Source organism: Serinus canaria, chromosome 1 (assembly GCF_022539315.1).
Source record: "Serinus canaria isolate serCan28SL12 chromosome 1, serCan2020, whole genome shotgun sequence".
NCBI lineage: Eukaryota > Metazoa > Chordata > Aves > Passeriformes > Fringillidae > Serinus > Serinus canaria.
In genome coordinates, this window is record NC_066313.1 from 52,446,845 (window position 1) to 52,469,504 (window position 22,660).

The following is a 22,660-nucleotide window of genomic DNA, read 5'->3' on the forward strand; positions in this document are numbered from 1 at the left end:
GCTCTCAGCTGTTCAAATGTTTAAAATCTTTAAATGGGAAAAGGGGAGAGTTTTAACATTTAGAAAGTGAAGTTGTTCCTTTATCTTGTTTTTTAAAAATTATTGCTTCTGTGCTGTAAAGGAAGTTAATTTGGGGGTCAGATTTTGGCTGCATTGGGTAAATGTCAGTATGGTTGGGAAGATCATGAGTATGAGAGCTGATCTAGTTTACTGCTCTGCCTAATTAGAGCATTCGTTACAGCCTCACCTTTCCTAACTCTTCCAACTGCCTTTCTCGGCGCCTCAAAGAGAAAAGGTTAACTTTTATTTGCTTTGGAGTACCTTCAGTGTATTTGAGAACTTCATACTGGCCCCTTTACCTTTATCCTATTGAGACACCTTCAGTTCTTCACCCTTTTCTTGAACATTCACTTTCCTAGATTTGACTTCTTGCTGCTTCTTAGATCCAAAATGCCTGTATTTTTCTGGAAGTGTGGAAATCTGAAAGGATGCAGGCTGCAGCTGAGTTTTAAATGGAATAGTGAAAGCTAGTTCCTGATACCGTATTCCTCTTTATACTAAGTATGTTGTTGACAGGCACACAGTCTCTGTATGCTTTGTACACTTGTTAGAGTATCACAAAGCAAATGTAGTTATTTGTTTTGTTTGCATAGTTGAATAAATGCAGATTTTATTTTTACAATTGACTTCTGTCTTCTGAATTACATCTGCTTTTCCAGGCTTTTCCGTTCTGTTCCCCAGTATGTTTCCAGGCTTCTCTAGCTTGGTATAACCTATATTTTCTATTATTTTCATTAATGACCTGATAAGTATTTGGTTTGAATATTTTCAGTATAGCCCAAGGTCCTTTTGGTGTTCCATTTGATGCTTATCTCCAGTTTGCCAGTTGAATCCTTGACAGTTTGAGTAGTGCTTGCTTAGAAGTGCACACCCATCAAATTCTGTCTTTTTTTCATTTTTTGCAAACTGAGAAGACAAAATTCTTGCTAAAATCAAAGTGAAGGGTTTGTAAATAGAAACTATGTTGACAGAAATTAACTTGACTTATTTTTGAAAAATTTTGTCTGCACTTATTACCTGATTGTGAAGGAGCAACCAAAATGTCTTGTGCTAGTATTTTCCTGGGATCCTTCTGTTCCTCTTGGGAAAAGGGACTTCGTTTTTTCAGGTCTTACAGAAAAACTTCTCTATCTCATTGCAATATAAACTATAAATATTTCTAAGATTCATCCTGAGACTATAATAATTAGTCAAAGAAATCTAATTTGACCCAGAAGACTGGAAAGTGATCAGGAGTGGAAGTTTATGCTGACATGTTAGAGGTCCTCTTTGTTCAGAAATGGTGTAAAACTTGCTGTGTAACTGTGAAATCAGTACTGGGAAAAGTCATTCGTAGCACTTTGGCAGCCTGTGCCTGCTAGCAAAGCAAACCTGTAAAATATGGCTTAATTAATGCAGCATATCCTTATACATCTTATTAAATTGAGGTGGAATGTGAGCATTCCAGTGCAATCTTTAGAGAGAACTTTGCAGTGCAAAGTGAGAATTTTAATTTTAAATTAATTCTTATCATTGGTTTTTGTAACAGGTCACAATTTCAAGGCCAGTTTATTACAGAAGCGTGGTGGGGAGCAAGTCAGACACTTAAGGCGAGATATTATCCTGTGTGGAAGGAATCCAGCATGTGCCAGTAATATGTGAGTGAAAATGAGGAGGAAGCCTATGAGCTGCCAGTGTCTTCTCACTGAAAACTGCACATGCAAAGATCAGTTACACATTTAGAGGAGAAGCCTGAGCACTGGATGTAGGTCAGACTGTTAATCAAGAGTGAACAGCAGCTGCAGCACTCTTAAATGCAGGAATTGGTGTTCTTGAGTGTTGGTTAAATATCTTCACTGCAGAGACCAGAAAAAAGTCTGCCTTAATAATAAATTCAGTGTATGTCAACTCAGCTGGTATTGGTGGGCAGATGGTTTGCAGTGGGAATTCTGTGGCAGATGAGATTCTGTACCATTGCTTCTGGTACAGAATTGAGACTGAAATATTAAGGGATATGTTTTATCAAGTTCCAGCAGTGGAAAGGATGACTTGTAATATCATTGCTTCAGTCTTTACAGTTAACACTGCTGCTCTAGCATGAGTATGCCAAAATCAGAAAATTTTTGGCGTGACCTTAGTAATCCATCGGTGCCTCTTCGAAGGAAAGGGATGTGTTCTCTTCATCCCAGCTACCCAGATGCTGCATGTACACCTGGCTTTGAAGAAAAGAGACAAATTGAGTGTATTCTTGAGCTGTACAGTTGAAGCACTACACCGTCATGGGTTTGTCTTTTGAATCAGTGTGGATATAAATATTAAATGAATGGATCTGATGAAATTGCTCACATCTCTGTTTAGTAAGATGGAATAAATAAAAAATCACGGCTTTGAACAGTAGTAAACAATTTCTGCATGCATCAGTGTGAGGTGTTTATTCTCTTGAAATTACAGCCATCAAGGTGCATTTGCAACACATTCTGTGTTTCAAGAATATATTATCTCTATTCACTGTCTTCACACCACAGCTCTTATTCAGGAAGAAAATATTTTTCCCGTGCTTTTTATTTCTCAATCACTTATTATTTGTTTAGGAATTTAATTGACAAAGATTAACCAAGCTGTCTGACATAAAAAGGTAGCAGTAGTCTGGCAGATTCCAGGTTGAGGCATGAGTTGGTGTCATGAGCCAGTCAGATGACACTCCTCATGGTCAGGTGCCCTTTTGCTGATTCCATATTGGCTTTGTGTTCTATGCATTTTGAGAATGGATCTACTACATTTCTGGAAATATAGTCTTGGTCTCTGATTATATTGTTTGTACAGCAGCAGCTCAGAGAGTTTAAACAATAGCCATTTCCTTTCCTGACAAATAACAGTGTCAGTTTTGACACTGTAAGCATCAGGTGATGGAGACTGCATCAGGATGCAGAATATCAAGCTCTTGAGTGCAGTGTCTTGGTGAAGTCTGATTTTGAGTGTTTATCACTTGGTTTCAGCATCCCAGAAACATGAAGGCTGCTCTCTTGGTAACAGAGATGCTGGAATTAATTGGCTTGGCCTGTTAGCCTCAATCTAGAGGGGCATGGTGGATGAGCAATGGTTAGGATTCAGTTTAAGGTTCTATATCGAAATGAGTCCTGTAACTCCATTGCTCTGAGACATTCTTTGATTCTGGTTGCTTGGCTTTCTCTGAAGTTGAAGTTTGACTTGGGCCACTTGTGTGCCTAAAGAAAGGTAGTCCTTAGCCAGGTCAATGATACGGTCATTGAGTTAGATGTCACCCTTCAAGGGAAGCCTTAGCACTCCTATCTTCAGCAGAAACACAGGATACTGTCCTACTAACTGGAATCCTAAGAACTTCCATGATCTCTCACAAGGTTTATTTTTGGCTTTCTTGGCAAACTCAGCTGCCCCTGAGAGCTCATAGACATGAGCACATGAAAGCTCTAATTGCCAATTAAGTTTGGTGCAAGGCAGAGCAATTATTTGCTAAATAAGTGGTGGATTAAAGAGTCATAGGCATATGTCTTTTTTTACCTCTTTCCTTGGCTTACTGTCTTTGTTTCTACTCTGATCTTTCTTAAATAAGATTGCTTATGTCCATGATAGCTCCTAAATAAAGTAGAATACTCCTTGAAGAAAGGATCTGTCTTTTATGTTGCTGGGAGTGCTAGGGTGGGAAAAAAATCTATTTCTTATTCTCAGTAAGTCTAAAAATCCAAATGAAAAAGAAAATACTTAGTTTCAGGATAGTAAAGCTTGTATCAGTTAAGTGTCTTTTCCAGTTCAGTGTGTATGTATAGCTTTTTGTTCGCTGTAAAGAACATATTTTAGTACATAATACAAGTCTACCAGTTTAAAGAATGACTACAATGACAGGGACACTGAAGCACTATTAGTATGTTCTTCTGGAGGCTTCCCTATCAAGTGTTAGTAGCACAAATTCTTGGAAAAGAATTTGCGTTTACCCTGCCTCAACTGATTCATTTTACAAAAAAATACTCTAAGAGGAAAATTACATTCCTAATGGATTCTTTTAGAGGCTTAGTTGAAAAGGGCTATGAAGAAATTCTTTGGAGATTTGCTTGAATCCATTTGGGTGAGATCTTGCTGTTCCCTGACTTAAGAGGTCTAAATCTTTGCAATCCATGCTTAGGCCATACACTGCTGTCTACTTCTTTTTAGTCAATTTGCTCCTTTTCTGAGACAGATGAGCACTAACCAGATAGGAACATTATGATGGCTCTGTGTTGTCACAAAGGTGAATTAGCAGAACTCAAATGTAGGGAAGTTGCCTACCTCTTTTAACTGCGTATCTGTAGCTAAATCTTTATCTGAAGAAGAATCTTGGAATCTGACTTGGACTCAGTGGTAGCTTAAAAGGGATATGCAGAAAACCAGAATCTACCTCCATCACTGGCTTGAACCCTTAGTCTCTCCTTGGATTTAATTGCAGGGGCAAGAGCTGCCTGTCATCATCTGTGAGTCTATCTAGTAGTGGCTAGCATTAGGAACTCTAGGAATGTTGAAATGTTCTTGAAGTTCTGCTTTTTGTCTTCAGAAGACTCAAACGTAATTATGTTAACTTTTGTGCCTCAAGAACTTCTACTGGCTACTGAGCTCCTACTAAACTTTCCCCTGACCTGAAGAAACATTTTATAATGGTATTTGTTACCTGCAGACAAAGATTTTCCTGTTAATTTCTTTTCCCTTTGAATCTTGGAACCTCACTACAGCTGGCACTCTTCACAGGGCTTTCCTGCGTGTCCAGTGCTGAAAAATATGTAGAAATTCATATTTGACACCTTTCCCAGTTCTGTTAGAGCATCCCATTGGCTATGTCCCCTAGTACTAAGTTCAGTGTAGCACAGAGCTTTTAGGCTGTTCCCTTTACCCCTCAAGGAGTCTTCTGTTAAATCGTGTTTTTGAACATTTGAAACTGCCTTGCATTAGTCTATATTTTTTTTAATCCTGTGGTCATCTTCCAAGAAGATAAACAAAAGAAGTACCAGTATCTGCAGGACTTGAATACTTACTGTTCATGTAGCTTGATCATCCCACTGTCAGTGAAGGAAATGATTGGCATCTGTCATAAAAACTTGACAGGACAGTGCACTCCTGGTATCATTACTGTTATCTATTCATTTGGCATGTTTACCAATGTCTTCTGTTTGTACAGTTTGTTTGTTGAAACCCTTGCAGGCTGCTGTAGTGAGATCTCTACCAGAATGTTGGCAGTACTTAAAACCAGCAGTTAGCACCTGTTTATGAGCTTCTGTACTTACTGTATATAGTATACATGGTTCAGGCAGTGTTAAGGATCTTCCCTGTAGAAGGAGACCTGCTGCATTTTGTTTGTGACAAGGTTTTACCCTTCATCAGAATTCTACTCTGATGCTTCTACTTTTGAAAGAACTCTCTCACCAGCCTTTGAACAGGACAGCTGTATCCAGGTATGTTCATTTGTCTTCAATTTCACGAGAGGAGCCTGCAGAAGAGGCTGGTGCTTTGATTTAGGCAAAACCTTTTTGAGTTTGCTATGATATGTCCAAATACAAGCATTTTAAAGCCATGGCGGGCTGCAAATCATCTTCTTTTACCTTCTCTAGGAGAGTGATTGGCCTGTCAAATTACTGGAGAGAGCATTTTAGCTGTCTAGGGATTGGACACTTTTGCAGATGGACAATGATATTTCAGATAGCCTTAGGGGCACTGTTTAGAACTGAAAGGTTTTGTGAACACTTTGACTTTATAAGAAATGGTAAATAGAATAGAAACTTATAGTACTTCTCAGTAAGTTCTAGCCTCTGTCTCAGGCTGCTGTGGAAACTTTTCTCTATTGATCCTGACGGTTGTTTTCCACCCAGCCACCTGCAAACAGTGAGTAGCTACAGAAACATTGTTGCTCCTCCTTTCTTTCCTTGGCTGAGGTAATTTTTTCTGGAGCCTATCACACCGTATGACTGATGGCCTGCAGACATTGCCTGCACTCACAGAAATTGTAGTGTTATTCTGTGGTCGGTTACACCCTGTGAAGTTTCTTAAGGGGGTATCATCTTGACCTTAAAATATGGACTGTTACTCATAGTTGTTTTGGTTAACAGTAGGAGGCATTCTGGGAGGTAAGCTTATGGTGCTGAAGGGTTGGATAGTTGTGTGTGCAGGTGTAAATGGCTTACTGGAACAGGGGAGGCTCTTGTTCAGCTCAGTGTCTGGTGTGGGAAAATCAGGTGAATACATTACAGGTCTTATTGGTGAACCCATCAGTTAATGTGTTCCTGCCTGATGCACTTTGTCTGCATACACTGCTTTCTTGGTGCTCAGCTGCCTGCTCCTTCCTATCTTCCTTCTCTCCAGATGCACTTGCCAACAAACTGCCTGTGGTGCTGGTCGGTATTGATGTGCTCCATGTATCAGCCATTACTGCACGGCTCTGGAGCCAGTCTAGGTGGTCTTGTGCACTCTGTGGATCTAACTTCTGTACTTAGAACTTGACTAAAATTAAACTATGCTAAGTCTGTGGGGTGTAGTCTTCTGCATTAAAGGGTTATTCTCATGCTTGTTTGTAGTTCTAGCTTTGTTTTATGTGAAAAAAAAAATATATATTGATTGGGAGGATTGCAAACTTGTTTTAAGTTATTCCTAAGATGTCTGAAAGGCGAACAAGTCCCAGAAATTTTGGACCTGGAATTGCTATTTTTTATAACATAAAATAAAATATTGGGGACCCTTCAACACATCATTCTGCTTAGAGGCTTTTTTAGATATTACAAACCAGGTGTGGTGTAATAAAATCTCTAATGAGTGCTGTGGTTATCAGATAATTGGAGACTGAAAAGCCTGCCTTTCCTTGCTAGTATACTAGATTTCTTCTAGATGCTAGAGCTAGCTCTTACTCTTTTTCAACATTTTGCATCATTAAAGAATTAAATCTTAATTAGCTCATTAAAAAACCAAACATAAAAAGGTGTTCAGATATATATACTGTATCATCTTCCATTGTCCCTTCTGTCTTTGTACCTCTAGACATACCAAACAAAATATAACATCTAAAATTTAGGAGACCATTTCATAGTTTTGGTATAATACTTTTAATACATTTTAAATTTGTAAAAAAGTGTAAACAATTGATGATTTGTTTTCTTCCTTTTAAAATTACTGTTTTATGTCTTCAAATTGATTAAATTAGGAATGTTAAAATGAAATGTTAAATGGGTATTTTACCACTGAAAAGATAATTTTATTATTTGTAATTCCTTAAAGAAACTAAGACTGGAGGGTGTTCTGTTTTTTTGTCAGAAATTAGGCTAATAGCATGAGTGGGAAATACTGCAAGTGCCAGTCTGCATGGAGCATGCTACTTTACACAGAAAATGCAAATAGGTGTGACCAGGGAGCTTCAAAACAAGGTTTAGCTAAAAAATAATCTTATGCTGAAAAAGAATTTCTGTTACGTGTGGCTAAATGCTAATATCATGCAGAGCTATGAGTATTATGAATGCCTGTTAGAAAACTGATCCCCAGAGTGTGAGTTTTAATTAATTCAAATGTCATGGATTGTTGTAGATCTGTCTGATTAGCAAGCTGCCAGATTATTACAGCTAAAATACTGCAAATTCTATTAGCAGTTACAAATGCCTTTAAAAAAAGGCAACCTTATCTATACTTAAATGTTGAAAGGGTCTGTTGTGCATCACCACCCTGTTCTAATAAGTATTAAAAGTGACTTTATTTTTGTCTTTTCTTTACAGAACAAAAGAGATGAACATCTTTTGAAAAAAAGAAATGTTCCTCAAGAGGAAAGCTTAGAAGATTCTGATGTTGATGCTGACTTCAAAGCAGTAAGTTCCTTGATTCTGGAATTATTTTTAAAACTTTGGTGATGTCTCTGTGAACAATATATTCTGTTATCTTGCAGTTATTTGAAAGTAAATATATGAACTGATACACTGTTAAAATAAGTTTTCATGTATTAAATGTTTAAGAAGGTTATAATTTATCAGCAAAATTACTAAAACTTTTTTTTTCTTTTCAAGCAAAATGTAACACTAGAGGCTATACTGCAGGTATGTTACATTTAACTTTTTTTTTTAACTTGAAGTGTGTGTTCTGTGCATTCTTAATTTTTACTGTGTTTTTAATTTTTTTTTTTTCAGAACGCCACAAGTGACAACCCAGTGATCCAACTGAGTGCTGTCCAAGCTGCAAGGTAAAAATAAATAAATATACAGAAGCATAATTTATAAACATTTTTTGTTATAAAAGTTACTTACTTTTACTTTCAATTTCACAGAAAACTCCTATCCAGTGACAGAAATCCACCTATTGATGATTTAATAAAATCTGGAATTTTGCCAATTCTGGTAAAATGCCTAGAAAGGGATGATAAGTAAGTATTCTTTTAAAAATCTTCACTGTTACTGGAAATTTGCATTAAAAAAAAAATCATTATTTGAAATGAAACAGTATTCCAGCACCATATAATCTGACACAGTGGATCACATTCCATGGTGATACATCTCAGGTTCTCCAGGAATATTTATTCTGCCACTGAAATGTCATTTAATTTTTTCGAGTGTGTTTGAGCAGATCCAAGTAATGGAGAAAACCTTGCTACATTTCTCATTGGTTTTGAATGTTTCAGCCTTTTACCAGCTTTTGTAAAGAAACCTGCTACAGACTTGTTGTATGTATTTGCACGAGGGCAGAGAACACACCTGGTTGTGAACAGGGGATTTTTCCAGAATACATTTGTCTTTTCCATTAAAATTATTAGCTTAAGTTTCTGGTTTCTTCTCACGGTAAGGTGTGTTTCCATCTGGCTCTCTGCTGCTCTCTTACGTGATGGTAGAACATGGTGAGCATGCTCTCTGAGTCCATTGGAAAACAAAGAGCTTCAGTAAAGAATGTAGAGAACACTGACCATATAGCTGCAGGCATTTAATGACATGTAAGAAACAAAACATGCCATATTCAACAAATCTTGAGCCCCTGATTCGGACAGATAGGGATTAACACAATTGAGGTAAATATTTTAGCCTGTCTTTGATCTCAGGCAGACATGAATGTATTTATAGTATTTCTATTTTCAATGTTATTTCTGCAGCTATGAGAGCAAGGAACTTCAAAAATATGTTGTAGTATTTTTGGTATATTTTGATGGCTGCAAAACTACGAACTGTGAGTAGGGTTTTTTCCAAGCTTGTTTAACAAAACAGTTGCTTAGGAAGGCAGCTGACAATAACATTCAAATCAGGAAAGAATTTTAAAATGGTTCATGAACACTTGTCTGGTCTAGAAGTAGATGGTTCAGTACTTTGAAAATTCTTTTTAATTTAAATCTCTGCTAGATTTTGTATGATTTTCCCTTGTAAATATTTAACAAGTCTTTCAAAATTGAACTCAATGTTTTTTTAAGCAGTCCTTTTAATTGTGATTGCAATATAATATTTAGCAGAGTTAAACTCTGAAAAGACTTTGCATAACAAATCATTAAAGCTGTTGTTCATGTTATACTTGAAAGCTTATCATGAGAGAAAGAAAAAAGGGACTAACCTAAAACTAGAATTATAATACACTTGATCCTAAAATTTAAAGGTTTATAGGTAGCTGGTGACAGGTGTGATTTGTTTTTACCTCCTGTTTAATTCTTTGCAATCCTATCCAAAATAAAACCTCAAATTGCTTTGGAAATTGATACACAAAAAAGTTTGAAAGAAGCAGGTATTTAAAATGATACATAAAACATGACTGATAAAGACAAAACCCATGGAAATTAAAATCTCCTTACAGTAAATAGTCTTTGTTCTTCCTAAATCCAGACACTTACAGTTGTGCTAATGACCATGGGCTGTAAACTCTTTTGTAGCTTATAGAACTCTTAACTTTTAGTATTTGCTTAAACAGCAGTTTTCATGCAAACTGTTCTACTAAACTGCTGTTGGCATAGACAGCCGTTGACAGACATCTTAGAAGAGATGTTGTCCCAGTTTTCATGACATTTTAAACTAATTTTATCTGTATTTAATAAGACATGTGTGATGCTGTCTTTTCATACTGATTCTAGGTATTTTGCCTGTCAGTGATGGTGCAGAAAAATGTCTGTATCCAAGTATATCAGCTTGCACTTGATCTGGAATGTAGTGGTGGAAGAATCAAGTTTAATTGGTTGTTTGGTTGGGGTTTTTTATTACAAATATTAATTCAGAGTGATGGATGGTTTACAGAAGGTCACAGAATGCAAGATCTCTTTTTTCTTACAGCTTTTCCCCTGAAAAGTCCAGGCTTAGATGTTGGAGTTTTTTAAATTTTAGCCCAGTGGTACTGCCTAAATGTAGAGTATTTCTTATGGATACGGCTAGCAATATTGAAATGAACCATAAAATAGTCTTCAGTTGATGTATCAACTTACTAGTATAAAATTCTTTCATTACAGTCCTTCATTACAATTTGAAGCTGCATGGGCATTGACTAACATAGCATCAGGCACTTCTGCACAGACTCAAGCTGTTGTACAGTCGAGTAAGTATTACAACTTTGGTTTTTTTGGGGAGGAGGCAGTGGGGGTGAATATTGTGGGAAAAAGAAAGTATTTGGATAACAAATGCCATTTCTTATAAATACCATTAAAGGAGTAAATACATGCTTGTCCTAAAGATTTAGCGAAGATTTCTGAAAGATTTCTACGTTTGCTCTTAAACATAAATCTGCTTGTCACTAACAATTAATGCTAAAGATGCCAGACAGGATTTCCCATAAAGAAAACAGAGAATGACAGATGACACAATAATTATGACAAAAATCTAAGTCCTTTCTTGTTCTTGGTTTGATTTCTGAAATCATGTACCATTAATTGCTCTGTGGCTAACAATAAAGTTAGGAATTAATTCTTTCTGCCTCAATGGTGTGTTCATAAATCTTACTGAAATTATTAAATACATAGTTATGTAAGGTTGCACATTTAAATACATTGTTAAGAAAATTATCATCCTTTTCTTGTCTGTATGATTAGTATCTCCTGTACACACAAGTTTGTTGAGCTGCTTTCATTTCTTGTTTAACCAGACAGTGAGAAAGGAAAGAAACTCTAAAGTCAAATGAAGATAAATTAATCAAATAATTTTTCAGGATTATATCTATGGCTTTTATGGATCAGCATACTTATCTTAAAACAATCACCTTTGTGCTAAATAGAATATGTTGTCATTAAACACTAGATTATAGCTAAGCAAGTGTATAATAAGCTATCTTGACTTGCTCATATTCTCATTTTTATATGGGAAAGTGGTGACTTGGTTGCTTGCATTTTTTTTAGTGTATGAACCTGCTTTTCAAATTAAAATGCTTTTTTGTATGTTTTCATGGCTAAATAATAATAATAATCTAAATAATTATTAGATTCTGTATATTTAAGATATTGGAGCAATATTATTGTTATTGTTGTTATTATTACTATTATTATTATCCAAAATAAAATTTGAATAAAATTATCTTACAAAAATGAGCTTTGGATAAAAATCCAAAAGCATTAAAACAAACAAAAAAAATCAATATCTTGAATTTGTTTCAAAAAATTTCTGATGTGATTTGGGCACCTCTGTTTTTAGATTGCTTTTCTGGTGTCTAAGTACATTTGAAAATCTACTCACAAGTTTTTTCTTCCTTCTCAACTTGTTCATTGGTTCGTCATTGTTTGCTTTCTTTTTCATGTTCCACAAGGTGGTCCTGTTTGAATGAAGCTAACAGAAAGGATGTTTATGTATTAGCTTTGCAGGAAAAAAAATCTCAAAGTAAAAATTAAAAGTAGAATAAAAGTATGTACAGCACATCAAAAAGCATTATTGTAACCTGAACAATTACTACAAGTTCAAGCTAGGACATGTTTCTCCCAAAATCTCTTTAGTTAATGCTTGAAAAGAAGAAAATGTGCTAAATGACTTCAGAGAATCAAAAAGCATTTTACTCATGAAGAGAAAACGGATGTGGTTTAGTCTGAAAGTCTTGCTGCTTTGACTGGGAGATGACCAAGGGAAAACAGTCTCCCAGCTTTTCTCCCTTTAGATAAGGAAGGGTTTGAGGAAACAAAGCAATAGACCCTTGCAGCTACAGAAGAGGCTGATGCAGCCTTAATGCAAAAGAAGGCACCCTCCTGCAGTGTGGTGGGACACATGGTACTTGGAAGGCCCAGCAAAAGAGAAGTACTATATGCACAGAATAGCTCTTGGCAGAAGCCAGTTTGGAGCAGCAATAATTAATTTTTTGAGAGTGGTAGGTCAGATAACTTCAATTTATGCTGTCTCAGGTTGTCCTCCTGCCTGAGTGCTATTATGAAATAACTTCATTCCTGGTTTTGAAAGCATACCAGGATTGCAGTATAATATAAACTACATAGTTGACCCTCTTCTCCAAAAAATGTCAAATACATGTATGGCTGAATTGTAATCTCTGTAATTGCTGAGAAGGAAGCTAAAATATTCCACTTCAGCTAATGGAAATGGGGTGATTTTATTACAAGAGTGAGCGTTCTTAAGCAACAGTGTGTTGCTGTCCCTGCTTGTCAGTTATAGGCAATGGCTGAATCACTCCTCTGGGGTGGAGAAGGAATTTCACCTTGTCTTTGTTCTTCATGGCTCTGTATTTTTCAGGAAAATACATCAATATTTTTTGGCTTATTATCACTTTACATTATCAACACAATATTGATTCACAGTTGCTCACAAACTGTGTTGCACTTCTAAAACATTTGTGAAGCTATTTCTGCAAGAAAATACTCTTTAACGGTATATAAATTGATCCAGTTTATTCAGACTATAGGATGAGTGTGATCAAAAATAGATTTTAAAAATTGCTGCAAGAGTTACTGTCTTTCAAACAGTATGGCTTGTCTGAAGGAAAACAGTGCATGGGGATAGTAGTGGGATGGTTACTTAGCTCTATCAAATGTATTTAATTCCACAGACAATGATACCTAAAATCATTACTACTTCCTTAATTTGGTATGTTGCTGGCATTATATAAGAGCAAATTAAAACATGTCTTGGGGCTGGCAGATGGATGTAAACCTTCACTGCATATGGAAACTTAACTGTAGCCACCTCTTGGAAGGAAGCTATTTTCTTAAAGTCAGGTTTTGAAGCACGTTTGCACAAGTAGGCATGTTATTCTGCTTGGTATGTGTTGTGATCCTGGATAACTGGAAAATCTGAATTACTGGGACATGAAGCCTCATGCCTGCATACTTGAGGGTCTGCCTATCGCTTTGAGAAATATGGGGAAATGTTTAAGTGTGGGGAGCATTGTTGATTAATAATTCTATTCTTAAGTCTATTTTTCCCTTCTCCAGTTACATATAGAAATGTTCAACTCAGGTTTTGTGTACCCTTCATAATAAAAACATTTTTAAGGCATGGGGGAGAATGTGTTTTGTGTAAATTAGTGAACCTGTTGCTCATATACCAAGATGCAGCATTAAACAAATCTAATCTTTGCATTCGGCAGATGCAGTACCCCTCTTCTTGAGACTACTTCATTCACCACACCAGAATGTTTGTGAGCAAGCTGTCTGGGCTCTCGGAAATATTATAGGTAACGTGTTGTTTTAATGATTTGAATTCAGGGAACATTTAATTTTAGAACTTGACTTTTTGAACATTGGCATTTTCATAAGAGACTATGTTTCCTCTGAATTCTGTGTCTTGATACAATTTTTTTGAAAGTATATAATATGGCCAGAATTACATATGTACCTCCTGGTTTTTTTCTAAATAATAGTATCACTTGCTATGCAAAATATTAACAGGTTAAATTTTGTGTTTCCTAAAATATACATACATAACTTTACGTATGTATATTTAATTAAATATGACCTTTTAGTAGTAGATTATTGGTGAGGAAACATAGAATTTCAGTATCCCAACATGTCATTGCATACATTTCAAGATTTTCCATTTTTAATGTAATTTCTTTTGCAACAATTTTCATTTCTGTAGGTGATGGTCCTCAGTGTAGAGATTATGTCATATCACTGGGAGTTGTCAAACCTCTTCTGTCCTTCATCAATCCCTCCATTCCCATCACCTTCCTTCGGAACGTCACATGGGTCATTGTAAATCTCTGCAGGAATAAGGACCCCCCACCGCCTATGGAGACAGTTCAGGAGGTAAATAAAGAATTATGAGACAGATGTTTTATACTCTGGGCTGCAGGCCAAATGTTTTACATTGTCATACTATGAATTTTTGCATGTTTTTTTGTCACCGCACATGTGTTGTGCCACTCTGTCATATGTTAGATGAAATAATCTGACCAATTTGGTGGTTCTTGTTACAGCTGTAATAAAGGTATTTGTAACATCTGAAACTGAGTAAGACTAAAGTGATGAGCTGTACAACAAAAAAATTAACATACTAGAAAGCATTAAAATACTCAGCATTACATGTAAAAAAAGGCTACAATATGATTTTTTACGTAGAAGAATTCAGATATAATTATTTTCAGCAAGAGGAAGCATAAGTAAACAGTGACATGCAGTATGGTTTGTGTTTCAACTCGGTGTGCACATGCAGACAATGCCAAGTCCCAGCCTGAGCAGAAATCCTGAAAATCCTTTTAAACTGGTGAACAGAGCAAATTCTTAGTTCATAATGCTGGCACAGTTAGTAAAATGGAGCTATTTGACTAGAACTGTAATTTTAAGTAAAGTTCTTGATTTTAAGATAAATTGAAAAGTGTAGATATAGTTTTTGAAGTCATGTGAAGTATGTTACTGTTAACAGCTAAACTTTAATGACATTTTAAAAATAAAGCAGAGAAACAGGGAAACTTTTGCATGTAATGCTTTACTAAATAAAAAATTCTGTTCAAAGCAGTTTTATCACAGCCCAGTTTTATATTTTCTCCATTTGTGATTATAAAAAAATTAAAATTTAATCCAAGAGGTTTATATATTGATATTAGGCTAATAATTTTTGTGTGTGATAATAAAGCTTTTAAAATAGCAGCAGGGTATATTATCTCTGTTACTTGCTTGTTTTCCCTCAAGATACAGTCTACGTACTGTGTCTGGAATCTAGTAATGTCTCACATTTTCACAAATCTGAAATACAGATAATACAGGTATTTGGATACATACTTTGAGGGAATAACCAACTGCTGGAAAGTGTGTGTTTACAATATTCTAAAGCAGACTCAAGCTAAGCTTTGTGATTGCAGTACTTGGATTCATAATTTTACCACCAATTATGTTCTACTGTAATGATTGATGAACTTCTTTTCAGATTTTGCCAGCATTGTGTGTTCTCATTTACCATACAGATATAAACGTAAGTAATTTGTAAAGTTCTAGATACTTAAATTCTTTGTTTTCTCTAGAAAGATAATGCTGAATTTTGTTAAAGTAGTAAATGTGGGTTTGTGTGTTAATTTAGATATAATTAAGTCATAAATGTGTAACTAAATAGAAGACTAATGTGATTTTTGTAGCCATTCAGAGCATGAAAAAGAAGGTGCAAATACCATTTCTGAAATACCTTTTGTAGAAGATGGCATTTTTTATCCTGTACGTTTAAAATAGCTTTAAAAAATCCTATCTTGAATTGAAAACTAGAAAATTAAAGGTTCAGCTTTACCATCAGCTGCACTTTAATTCTGCCCCAGCTTATAATTTTGCATAGATGATATGTAATATCCATAAAAAGGTTAGATGTAATTCTGTATATCAATCCAGTAAAATATTGTGATCATAAGGGTAAACCTGACTTCTGTAACTTGTTGGGTGCCTGACTTTGCAACATTTAATTAAAGAAATCACATATGAAAATATATTTAAAGAAACAGCAATAAACTATTGTTCTGTGGCACCTTTGACAACCTTCATGTTTTTAATACTAAACTTTCAGTACTTTCCACATTCCTGAATCATGAGTTTACCTGTGTTTTTCCAAGTAATGTCCTAGGGAGTGGATTTACTTCATGAAGCCTTATATATTGGGACTTTAGAACAGAGATCTGTGTAACTGACGGATATTGAGCTGTTTTTCTCCTCCTTCTATCAGGACTTTGTAATCCCTGTAGTGATCCTTTAGTTTAGGGAAGAGGGAATTGATCCCTTGTGTTGGGTTTGGGGATAAAATAAAGCATGAGATCAGTGGGACTGTCCTTTGTTCGTTCAACGCTGGTAGTAGCAGTGTTTCTGCTGCTTTTTTAATGGTGAAGTGGGCTTGCCTCCACAAAATATTTGTACAGTTTAAGCTGGGATTTTGCCAGGGTTTTCCCAGTGTAATGTGAGTGGGAGACAGCACATGGTGACTTTTCAATGAGTAATTTGGACAAACCTGAACAGAATTCATTGCAAAACCAAATATACTTCTAACCTGAAGGCTCTTTTTCTCTGCGAAATTTTAAAGCTTTTTGCAAGCAATGATTGTATGAGAGCTTATTGATGTAGGTATGAGACTGTGATGCCAGGTTTTGACTGATCTCAATTAGGGTGTCCGTCATTTTGATCCTGAGAGTCAGGTGCTAGTTTGGAGGTACCAGTGTGGTCCCAGCCTCTCCGTACTGGAGCAGCAAACCTATCTTTGGAGATGAGTCAGTGATTCAGGTAGGTCAGCCCACAGTCCTGTGAGCGCTTCTGGCGGCTGCTGCTCTCGTCACCAGCAGGGCTGTGGGGCAGCAAACTGGTGAGGCACCATCTCTCACTGCTTCTGCTGCCATAGTGGCTCCACTGCAGCACAGGAGGTGAGGGCAGCAGCAAGCTGTGGCAGGAAAGCCTTTGGGCTGTGCTGGCTGGCATCCGGAGCTGGGTGGCTGAAGCTGGGTCAGGATTGTGAAGTCCTTCCTGTGCTCTAGTACTGCAGTATTCAGCTGTTCTCATAGCTGGAAATTTTAAATGGCTATGTGTTTTAAAAGTAGGCTAGGTCTAGGTACCTCAACAGATTGTCCTTAGTAGGGTCCAGATTTCTTTTCCTGCAGTTCCTAACATCATCTCTATGTGATGTGATATCCCTCTCTGCTGGCTTTATTTCTGCTTCAGGTACTACCTTTCAGTGACTAACTTTTGTACCTGTTTATTTTTGAGGGCTTTCTAATCATCCTTATCAAGTCATCAGTGACTTTTTTTCTTTTAAGATTCTCAGATGGCCCTGCATCATAGGCATTTCTCTCTGGATTTTGCTTTGCTTGAACACTTCAACAGTTGCCACATTACAATAGTGTAATGCCAGTCCTTTAGTTAATATGAGAACTCCTTTCCTTTGCTGCTTTATATTCTTAATATGAAGGCAGGAAAAGGCATACATCCAGACTTGTTTGCAGTTTCACTTCAGAAGTGCACTATGGATCAGAAATGCTAAGATGTCCGATGGATTAGAGACTTTAAGGGAATTTACGTATTCTGTAATCATAAGATAGCACAGCTGACAACTTACAGCTATGCTAAGGATGCTGTATTGCTATTTTCTTCTGAAAGTTACTAGCACAACTACTTACCTGAGCTGGTTGTCTATCTTGGAAATGCAAATCAAGCCCAACAGTTTATCTTTGTGAGATGATGTATGCTGTCACTTTATGCACCAAAATATGGACATACAGGACATACAGAAATTACTCTGATGGAACAAATGGCCCTGGTTTTCATAGTTGTACATAATAATCTAACATATTACTGATTAGGTCTCATCACAATCATATTTAAGTTTTTCCTATAACTAAATTGCATGTTTTCCCTCTCCACCCCAGATAGTAGAATGTTGTTCACTAAATTAAGCCTTCATTATACAGATTTTTCTGTTCAATGTTTAACCATATTCTCTCCAATTTGTAGATTCTTGTGGACACTGTTTGGGCTTTGTCCTACTTAACAGATGGTGGAAATGAACAGATACAAATGGTGATTGATTCAGGAGTTGTACCTTTTCTAGTTCCCCTTCTGAGTCATCAGGAGGTTAAAGTTCAAGTAAGTCTGATTCAGTTGTGTTGGAATAGTCCTTTGTATGGTGTTTGCTAAAAAAATGTGCCTTACAGTATTTATTAGTGGAGTAGTGAGATTAACGTTTATAGCTACATTTTGAGAATAGTCCTTTGTGTGGTGTTTGCTAAAAAAATGTGCCTTACAGTATTTATTAGTGGAGAAGTGAGATGAACGTTTATTGCTACATTTTGCATAGGTAAAATGAAGAAAAATATTACCTACACTGGGGAAAAAAATGTTAAAAAGAAAGAAAACTCAAGTAAAACAGTACTAACACAGTTTTAAGTAGTGACAGGTTAAACATTAACTTCCATTATGTGATTACCAGGGCTGCCTTCCTTTTGTAGTCCTAAAATATTTAATGACAATAGATTTTATGTTTTCCAGAATTCAAGTAATATGCACTTTTTCTGGTGCTGCATACATGGTTGTGCATGTATGCACAGTTCATGGAAATCAGTATTTTGGAACATTTGGAGTATGGAAATATTTGTGAATGTGGAGTCCTTTTAGTAAAGTAAATATGTCATTAGCTGTGAAAGGTTAACTGAGCTTACTTGATTTATTTTAAAGACAATGGGAAACTAAAAGCTAGTTAATGGGTACTGGGTTTTTTATGACCTATCTTCTGTCATACGGAGATTTTCTGTATATCTGTGCATTTGACACATTTGTTTAGTTTGTACTTTGGATGCATTTGGCTGTCTTGAAATTTGTCAGACTAGTTCACTTGATGAAAGAAGTCTTTCCAGTATTCTGTCACTTGTAAAGCATTTACTGACCAATACATAAAGATGTAAAGTCAATTTCTGAAATCACCCAAGACTCAATAAGTAGTAGTGAGATTTTGAATGCCCTAGTGGGGAGCTGAATGGAAAAGTGAGCAACTGCAACAGTCATAGAGCCTAGAAGCTGTTGTTGGAATTGTAACACAGATCAGGTACATGATGACTAATCTTCTAAGGTTTTAATATTCTTTTAATTTCTAATCTTTGCACTTTTTTGAGTTGAGCTGCAGTGCATTTATTTTGTGATGTACTGTGTCTTTTGATGAACCAGTATCCATTTTTTGATGTAGCTCAGAGGATGAAGTGCTAAATTGTATTTTGCAAAGTGTTTTTATAAAGAGATATATTAAAATGCTCTTTGTTATAGCGTAAGTAACAGCAATGTCTTTAACATGCAATTTTTTTTCCTTCCCACTTTGGATATTCAGACAGCAGCACTGAGAGCAGTAGGCAACATAGTAACTGGTACTGATGAGCAGACACAAGTTGTTCTCAATTGTGATGTTTTGTCTTATTTCCCACATCTCCTGACGCATCCAAAAGAGAAGATAAACAAGGTATGATTTGGTTCTTCCTAATTTAGTATTTTTTTTAAAAAAATGAAACAGTTGCCTGTGGAATATTACAGAAGAATTACCTACAGCTGTTATTTCCAGGATGTGAGCAATTTTGTATAAAGATGCAGCCTTTGAGGCTGGTGCTTAATTAGGACTGAAACCAAACAGCCATAGTGAGTATCTATGCATTGGTGTTGATGCCTCTTGCTTTCTGGGAGCACTGAAGGGTTTTGCTTTGGAGTGAGACACTTTTTCTTTTCATTTGCAAAGTGAATAACTGGCTAACTTCAGTTACAGTTTTTCATCATTTTAGTTGAGTCCAGTGAGTTGCATAAGACTGATGCAGTTTTCCCACTTCACCTTTTCATAGTGAAGTCTGTTCACTTCTTCATCTTCAAGGAAGGAGGGTGTGTCACTGTCCCTTCCTGAAAATTGTCTCTGCATTTCATCTCCTTCCTTTTGGCAGAAATTACTTCATTGCTGCAAGGATTGGGTGGAATAGGGAGAGTTTGATGAAAGTGATCAGTGCCTCCTTTTCCAGAGCTGTATTTCATGTTATTTTGGTTTTTTTAGTCATTGTGCCATCTTCCATTGCAGAGATGGTCTGGCTGAGGAGTAGGGTTTTTTGTTTAGATTATATAATTCCCCCATATAGTGTATCATTGAGAAGAAGTCTACTTGTGCGGAATCTCTGTTTCTTCAGGCCCTGTCAGCTGTGAAGATCTCTGAAGAAGTTAGCTTTGACAGTCAAACTGATGTGATTTATTTTTGTCTGCCCTCTTAACTCTCACGAAAGAGTGATGAAGAGTTCTTTTGAAGGCCAGGGAATTATTTTTGTACACAAAAAAAAAAAAAAAAAGTCCAGAAATGCTTTGAGTTTTGTTTCAAGTCTATATTGTGAGAGGCAAATAGAAATAAAATACTCGTCCCTAAAAAGTGGAAACCCATGGGTTTTTTTCCTGCAGTGCTTCGTAATTGCCCTCTTGCCACATCTTTTACTTAAGATTGGAACCTTTTTAAGATGTTCTGGATTGTCATGACAAGTATCCCCCTTTGTAACTGGGAATTTATAATTGCCATCAGACAGATGGTAGCTAGGTGGATGAACCTCCTGAAGGAGTAACTGCTGAGCAAAGTCACAGGACAGTGTCATGTGTGATTCTTGAATGAGATTTGTGGGCACCACTTCATGTTACACGAAGAAAATGGGAGGTGAAGTCTTCCTTTTATCATAGCAGAAAGGTACTACTGAGCTGTCAGTAGTAGGATTACAGGGCAAGTCCTCTTTTTTTTCTGATGCTTTACCAGCTTTCCTATTTTCCTCATAAAACTGATTAAAAGTTTAAAGTCTGTCTGTGAGTCCAGCAGTACAGAGTGGATATAAGTAAGGCATACATCTCCTGATGTATGGAGACACTTCTTGTGTGAGAGAGAATCTGGCCCTGTGGATCAACCATATTAATTTTACATTGATTCCCTGTTGTCTTTCACAGTGCAATAAAAGTTGGTGTGCTAGAAGTGCTGTTGAGGAGGAGGAGGCCTGTTTAGTGATTGCTCATTGTATGATTTTAGGTTTTGAGGTGGTCAGGTTTGCTTAAGTTCTTTTTTTCATCTGCTGACTAGTTTTTAAAAGTGCTTTGCTTTTTTGCTTTATCCCGTTGTAGGAAGCAGTTTGGTTCCTTTCCAATATCACAGCAGGAAACCAGCAACAAGTTCAGGCTGTAATAGATGCTGGGCTAATCCCCATGATCATACACCAGCTGGCTAAGGTCAGTCAAGCTATCAGCTATGCAAGTTGTCATCCTCTTTTTATAAATCTGACATGAGGAGTTTGTGATTTTTAATAAGTTTGACAGATGTTTCCATGCTGATTTTAATGAGCTATTAATTTTATTTTTCAGGGGGACTTCGGGACACAAAAGGAAGCTGCTTGGGCAATTAGCAATTTGACAATAAGTGGGAGAAAAGATCAGGTATGTGTTGTGGGATTTCAAGCTGTCACTAAAATGTTGCATATGCAGCCAATTATGTAAGCACAATGTTGAATTTTTTTTGTTTTTTGTTTTTAATTATTTAGGTTGAATACCTTGTACAACAAAATGTAATCCCACCTTTCTGCAATCTACTCTCAGTAAAGGATTCTCAAGTGGTGCAGGTGGTACTGGATGGCCTGAAAAACATCCTGATAATGGCTGGTGATGAGGCTAGCACAATAGCTGAAATTATAGAAGAGTGTGGAGGTAAGAGCTTCCTAGGCTTTTAAAAAATTTAATTGGCTGGTTGTTATTCTGTCCTTCCCTTGCTGCTGTTGATGTTTACTGTAGTGTTATTTAACATGGGCTATTTGAGTAAACAAGGGAGACTTTTTAATGAGAGACATTACCTTTTTTTTTCTGTTTATTTCAGTTTGGAGATGGCTGTGTAGTAGCAATTGTTGAAGGAGCTTTCTGTAGCATAGGTATTTTTTAGGTTTCATTGAGAATTGTAGTTATTTTAATTTGATAAATGCACATACTTTGTCCAGTGGTAAAACACACAATTTTTGGTCTAGTTCATTGCCCTGGAAGCAGTTTTAGGATTATAATTTCATTAGAGAGCAAAGAAGGATGAGGAGTCTTTTCAATATCACAATCCAAGTTTTAATGTATGCTAATTATTGTATTATAATAAAGAGATACTGAAGAACATAATGCACTAGAAGCTTTTCCCTTGTGTTATTCCATATCCAGTTTGAAACTGGGACTAGTCTTTTAGATGCTTTATCACCTTGCTGTTTTAAACTTACAGGCAACACACAAATGTAGCCACTTCTTTTTGGGGATACATAGAAAGCACAGCAACTAAACCAAAAGTTATGTAGTGGACATAAGTTTTAAAAACTAAAGAGTTTTATCTAAACAAAGAGAAGACTCCATTATTTATTGATCATAAAATGGAATATTCCCTAGCATACAAAGTTCACAAACTACTTTTCTTTCCTCTTTGAGACAAAGATAGTTGCTGTATAGACCATATTTTCAAACTGAGCTACATCTTTTCTAGTCTGTTTCAGTAGTAATGTTTAATTATTTTTCTTATTTTTTTAAGTAGTCAGTAACTCTTGGTTTAATCTTACAAAACTCTTCTCCATTTTCTTTTATTCAGGATTAGAGAAAATCGAAGCCTTGCAACAGCACGAGAATGAAGACATTTATAAACTAGCATTTGAAATTATAGATCAGTATTTCTCTGGTGATGATGTAAGTATGCTAAAGATGGAAAAGTATATGCATTGTGCTCTTATCTCAGTGAATACATTGTCACTGTTC

General features: G+C 36.2%; 1 protein-coding gene across 1 annotated transcript in view; it reads left to right on the plus strand.

The window, feature by feature from the left end:
- The window catches only part of KPNA3 (karyopherin subunit alpha 3), a 48,329-nt gene that overhangs the window by 20,939 nt on the left and 4,730 nt on the right, over positions 1–22,660 (plus strand). Inside the window, exons 3-16 of the mRNA XM_030234454.2 lie at positions 7,791–7,880; positions 8,076–8,105; positions 8,196–8,248; positions 8,333–8,428; positions 10,475–10,560; positions 13,537–13,623; positions 14,028–14,197; positions 15,315–15,359; positions 17,861–17,992; positions 19,224–19,352; positions 21,017–21,121; positions 21,254–21,325; positions 21,430–21,592; positions 22,497–22,591. Of these exons, the coding sequence (XP_030090314.1) occupies positions 7,791–7,880; positions 8,076–8,105; positions 8,196–8,248; positions 8,333–8,428; positions 10,475–10,560; positions 13,537–13,623; positions 14,028–14,197; positions 15,315–15,359; positions 17,861–17,992; positions 19,224–19,352; positions 21,017–21,121; positions 21,254–21,325; positions 21,430–21,592; positions 22,497–22,591 (1,353 nt within the window). The remainder of the gene's footprint in view (positions 1–7,790; positions 7,881–8,075; positions 8,106–8,195; positions 8,249–8,332; positions 8,429–10,474; positions 10,561–13,536; positions 13,624–14,027; positions 14,198–15,314; positions 15,360–17,860; positions 17,993–19,223; positions 19,353–21,016; positions 21,122–21,253; positions 21,326–21,429; positions 21,593–22,496; positions 22,592–22,660) is intronic.